The following is a 6,000-nucleotide window of genomic DNA, read 5'->3' on the forward strand; positions in this document are numbered from 1 at the left end:
GGACAGAATCCTGAATCCTGCAACTGCTATGCAAGATCCTGCTTTCCTTCCCGTGTCTGCCTTTTGCAACATTGTTTTATCTTTTTCTTCCTCTCATCATAGTCTCACTTAATATCTGTCTTTTCTTTCGACTCCGGTATCTTGAATTCCAGACCTTTTGGGCTTCTGGCAATGTACTTGCACAGTGGGCAGAGGTTTCTTTCTCTCCCTTGAGCTTGTTAGCTTTGGTTAACCTTGTTGTGAATAGCTGTTTCTGATAGAGACTTCTAACTGCATATTTAACATACAGTGAATTTCACCTCGCACCAGACTTTATCCAGAAGCTTTTGCTAACAATTCCTTCGGGTTACAGGTCGCATCATGCAGCTCTGCTTTGGACCTGTAAAGGCCCAGAGGTAATGTTGGGGCCCCCATATAAATATATATGTACCACCTCTACGCACTGGTGTCCGTATATTTCTGTGCATTCTAAAGTGGATCCAGAGCTTTGAGTGCTGCCATTATGACAGACTTGTTTCCTTAAAAAATCTGTCGGTATGCAGTAAGTTTCCCCTGAAACAACAGGTGTTAAGCCATGTCAGGACTGACACCCACAATATGTTTCTCTGGTGCTTCGGCTCCAAACACAACTTGCCCTTGTGCGGCTGTTGGGCCAATATGAAATGTAAGGCTATCCACGATAGTGAAGTGAAACTGACTGTTGCTGAACTTTGCAAGACGAAGCCAAAGAAATGATCCCTTTTGAAATAGAATGCACAGATATGCTATCCATCCGACACCGCTCCTGTGACCAATCGTCATCGAGGTCATAGAGTACAGGTAATCACAAAAGGCCAAGAAACATAAGAAGTCCGGACATGGGTCTCAATCAGCCCTCCACTCACACTACTCAGAGCTGCTCAATGTCCCAGGCAGCTCTAGGCCTCAGAGTCAGTCCTCCACCTCAGAACCAATTCCAGCCCTAGTCCCGATGTGCCCTGAATTCTCCAAATCATCAGCAATGCCACAACAGCTCAGAGAGCTGACTGAGGCCTTAGACACCATTTTTTAATGCTCCACCAGGATCCTCTGGGGCACCTCCATTCTACAAGGATCTGTGGGGCCTACAGTTGGGTTAAAGCTGGTGGATCTGTCCTGACGTCGACTCTGCCCCTAGAACTCATTTAGAAGCCAGCCCCCTTTTTGTGCTTCTTGCCACCAATTGAGCCACATACAATGCCGCCCTCTGCCCCAAAGCTGATGCCACTGGTTTGAGCATTAACACTGTTATAGATGGCGCTGTCTTCGGAAGCGGAGCCAATAATTTTATCAGACTCAAATACCCATCCTGTTCAACCCAGACCTCAACAATATGCCCAGTTAGAACCTAACTCATATGTACCCTACTATGATGATGGGGACAGTGATGATGACCAAGACCAATAGGCCAAAGGCAATATATTTATTGACTTTCAGGATGCCAGTAGTCTGGATACATCCCTGAATATAGGCCTCTCAACCCTGACCCAGGCAATAGAAGAATCAGCCTCCTTTGCCACCTATCATTGAGGTAAAAACAAATGTAATCACTTAAGTCCTCAACTCTGGACAAACCAGCCAAGAACCTCTGTTACCCTTTGATGATTTCCTGACTTATGTCCTGGTGGGCATCTGAGCGAAACCACAATCTTGCCCCCAGTGAATAAGCTAATGGCAAGGCAACACAGACATGCTCCTGGAGATCCGGATTTTCTCTTCCAGGGTCTTACTCTAGAGAGCTTGGTGGTACAGGCGTACCCCCAATCATTCCACAATCTCCCTCACAGAAAGTCTAGAAGAATGGAGACATTTGTCAATCAAATGTTCTCTACAGCCAACCTTGCCCTAGGTCCTTAAATACCTCTTGCCTCCTGGGCAGGTCCCGGCACATGATGTGGGACAGAGTGGCAGGCATCTTGGCAGCTGTCCCAGAGGAAATCCTAGCAACTTCACAAAAGTGATGATGGTGGTTGCAGATCATCTGTGGATGTTGAGCGTACCAGTCTTCTGATAGCTCGACAACTGGTTCCTGAACTTGGGCTCACCTGAACAAGCAGTAGTAAGCCACCTCCAGGTGATGGCCAACCTGTTAACATCGGTAGGATTTTCAATCAATGTGCCAAAGTCACATCCAACCACTGCACAATGGACCTCCTTCATCTGAGCCATCCTGATACAGTGCTCTTCCGAGCCTTCCCTTTGCCCTAATGAGTCCAGGATATTTTGGGTATAAACCTGATGTTTCAAACCTTGACCTGGGTCTTACTGGAGTGGCTCTGAGGCTTCTTAGCCTTCTACTTTCTGCTTCTGGAACACACCAGGTTCCACATGTCGGCTCTGCAGTGAGTTCTTGGTTTTCAGTGAGCTCAGCACCAATGGTACTTTTCAGAGTCCATCTAGGAGTTAAAGAAGAGTGCAAAAGACCTGCATTGGTTGCTGCTTGACTGCACTTGGACCGGCCCCAACCCCCTCTCATTATCCCAATCACAGCTGATGGTCATGATGGATGCATCGTTACTGGGTGGAGAAGGTCATCTGGGAGAAGAGGAGATCTGACAACTATGGTCTCTGGTGGAGACTTGCATCCACATCAGTTTGTCGGAATTGCGAGCAATATGCTTGGTACTAAAGTCATTCCTCCTGACCATCAAAGTGGAATGGGTACAGATTGTTACGGATAAGACTACTGCCATGTGTTACTGCTACAAAGAGGGCAGTGCAGGGTTATGGATTCTGTGCCAAGAGGTGCTACACCTCTCGAAATGGCCTCATGATCAGGGCATCTCTCTGGTCACCCAGCACTTGGCAAGATCTTTAAACACCTGGTTGGACTAACTCAGCCAACACTGCCTAGCAGATCACAAATGGCTGTTACATTCAGAAGTGGCTCAGGGCATCAAGAAAGATCATGCACAAGTCATCATAGTGGCTCCCAACTGAGCAAAGAGAGTGTTGTACCTGGAACTTCTGGTGATGAACACGTCCTATGATCCGTTTCGTGCGGGTCTTCTGTCGGAGCAGCATGGCTGTGTTCTCCACCCCAGCCTGCACAATCTACCTCCATTTGTGGAGATACAACAGTGACAGTTGATGACTTTTGACCTTCCCAAAGTGGTTGGTGTTACTTTGGCAGCCAGGCATCCACCCACGAAGAATTTATATGCCATACGCTGGAAGAAGTTTCATGTTTGTATTTAAGGGTTGGATGTTACAGGAAACACCAATGTTGTCGGATGTTCTCATGTTTTGTCTTTTTTTAGTCCAGGGAGGCCTTGCTGTGGCAACAGTTAAGTGTTACCTTTCGGCCTTCTTTGCCAGATCAACCATCGCTCTTCAAGTCACCGGCTGTGATACTTTTTTTGAAGGGGCTAATCCATTTATACCAGCCAATATAATTTGTCATACTGCAATGGGTTTTCAATTTGTTCCTCACCTACCTGATGAGCACTCCTTTCAAACCAATGCACAGCTGTCCTCTCCATCTGCTCACCATCAGGACAGCATTCCTCATCACCATAACATCTGCGTGACAAGTCAGTGAACCCGAATAGGTGATATTTATTGCAATTGTTAAATTCTAAAAGCTGGAATATAGGATTTTAACTTGTGTGATAAATAGTAACTCTAGGGCACTCATAAATTATGACATTGATGGCCCTAGTCTTGAAATTAAAAGAAAAAAAACACATAAGTAAATTGACATTTGCATGAATGTTCCACTCTGACAGAATCTTCTAAAGTACTGAGGTTTTTGATATGATATGTATGATATGCATACTTCATTATGTTTTTAAAATAAGTTCCCATTGTTTTACAGGAAATATTTGCCCCAGGACCAGCATACAAGGAGGAAAATGCCAAATTGATAAGCACATCACTGGCACAGGAATCCAAGGAAAATATATGTCACCGTACAATTTGAAACACCATTCAACAAAAGAAGACACCGATAAGGAATTTGTTGAGAATTACAGTTTTAATTAAGTCAGCTCTTGCCCTTGTAAATGTGTACTAAATACGTCACTTGTAACATAAACCACCTTCAATTCATACTTGTTCTGTCTCATTTTTATTCAACATGATCCTTTTTTGAATCAGCCAGACAATAGATTGAGGAAGGGGCAATGATATTTTACAATAAACTTTTACTTTTTTTCAATATACCTTAAGATTCATCAGTACAATTAATGCAGTCCTTTTGCCAACTGCGCCTGCATGCTTTTGTTAAATCTCCATATCATTGTTCCACAGAAAACAGAAATTATGCTTTTAATTTCATTTAAATAAAGATTTATCTCTAGTGTATGTCCTTTGTTAGATTCTCTATTTCTACTCTCATTGACTTAAGCAAAAAAAAAAAGTTATATCGGTTTCAACAATTGATATGTAAATGTGCCCACAAATTACCTGTCAGCGTATTATAATTGAAGACGGTAATCCTACTTACTTATTCGTTTTTTATTTGCAATTTTGTGTAGCACAAATCATACCCAAGTAGGGCGACAGAGTGCTGTAAAACAACGTATTATTGGCAAAAACACACCAACAATATGTAGAATTATAGATGGGTAACAGTGAATTACAGGGATGTTTTTCACCAAGGGGATCTAAACGACATTAAATAGACAACAAGAGGGAAGCTTGAGTTGTTTGTAATTTAACTTAGAACCCCGAAGGAGGGCGCTACAGGGCGCACGGCAAGATGGCCGCACTGTAGTGCAGCTCCGCCGGCCGTCCTAACTTTCCTCTACATATCCTGCTCCCTAATAGGCATCTGAAACACAAACTGTGAGGCGGCGTTACTGGCACCACTGCGCTGCGGTACGGGGCGAAATAATTGGATCTGGTGAGCTCTGCGAGTTATTTCTGGCCACCCGACTGGAGCGCTGGGCCCCTGCTAAGATGGCTGCGGTGGAAGCGGTGTAAGTTGAGATACCTGCCCAGCGGGAGAATCGGACGCCGCTCTGACCTGCTTCATCCCCGAACCGTGATCTACAGCAACTGCAGCGGTGGCGAGGAATGCCAGTGAATCGTGGTGACTGGGAGTGACGTGTGCCCGGGAGCGGTAGAATATTATGCAAATTGCCGCTGGCCTGCCTGTTCGGGCGCGCACTACAGGCTAGCCCAGGGACTCTGACGCGGTGCGCCATTAAGCAAACTCGCGCCCGCTGAGAGGCGCGGTCTGGAGCCGTTCCTGCTGCCGCGTGTTGTGCTGTGGGCGCTGCGGAATCGTGCCGCTCCATCTACCGGCAGGCGAGGCCCTGGCGCCGCGCCCCCCGTTTCTGGCTGGGGTGTGGGCGCGCGTTGAGACCAAGTGGAACATCGCGGATGGTGGTCAGCTGTGTACCATCTACTGAACAGTGAGTAATCCTATGCTGTGAGCATGGCTGGCGTGGAGACCTGCATTTGTGCTGAAAGCGACGGCAGAGTGCGTCTGGGTGCTGCGGCTGGACTCGGATGCCCCAGTGTGAGGCCTATATTGTCTGCGCCATACTGACTAGCTGTGATTGGCTGCCGCTCAATTCAACGTGTGGCGATTGCTGGGCACTCCCCCTGAACATTGTGCACACAAGTGGTGCGCTTGGAGTGTTTGGATTGCGCCTCGTACATTAAGCTTTAACTGTCCCTCGCCCTTTAAGAGTACAGCACAAAGTGGGGCTCTATTGTTGTACACGTGGGCAGGGTCGCTGCAATTCATCACAATGGGCAAGCCGGACAAGAACCAATCACGTCTCAATTTTGATCTGCGCAAAACTGGTAGAACGGGGCAGTCTGTGGTTTCAGACTCAGAGCTCAACACTGCTAGTGAGCCACCAACTGCATTGGACACTCACTGCCATACAGACCAGCTTGCAATCTATAGACGGCAAAATGAAGCTCTAAATGGTCGCATGGATACTATATCTCCCAAGTTAGACAGACATGCGGTACGCATAGGTGAAGCTGAGCAGCGAATATCCAAAACTGAAGATGGACTGCAAC

General features: G+C 46.4%; 1 protein-coding gene across 2 annotated transcripts in view; it reads left to right on the top strand.

Moving 5' to 3' along the window:
* Positions 1-4,312, top strand: part of ANKMY1 (ankyrin repeat and MYND domain containing 1) — a 588,784-nt gene extending 584,472 nt beyond the window's left edge. For both annotated transcript variants that reach the window (XM_085634115.1, XM_085634116.1), the window contains one exon: positions 3,836-4,312. In XM_085634115.1, coding sequence (XP_085490241.1) covers positions 3,836-3,940 — 105 coding nt within the window. In that variant the 3' untranslated portion in view covers positions 3,941-4,312. The remainder of the gene's footprint in view (positions 1-3,835) is intronic.
* The last annotated feature ends 1,688 nt before the right edge of the window (positions 4,313-6,000 follow it).

The sequence above is a fragment of the Triturus cristatus genome, chromosome 11, assembly GCF_964204655.1.
Source record: "Triturus cristatus chromosome 11, aTriCri1.1, whole genome shotgun sequence".
Lineage (NCBI taxonomy): Eukaryota > Metazoa > Chordata > Amphibia > Caudata > Salamandridae > Triturus > Triturus cristatus.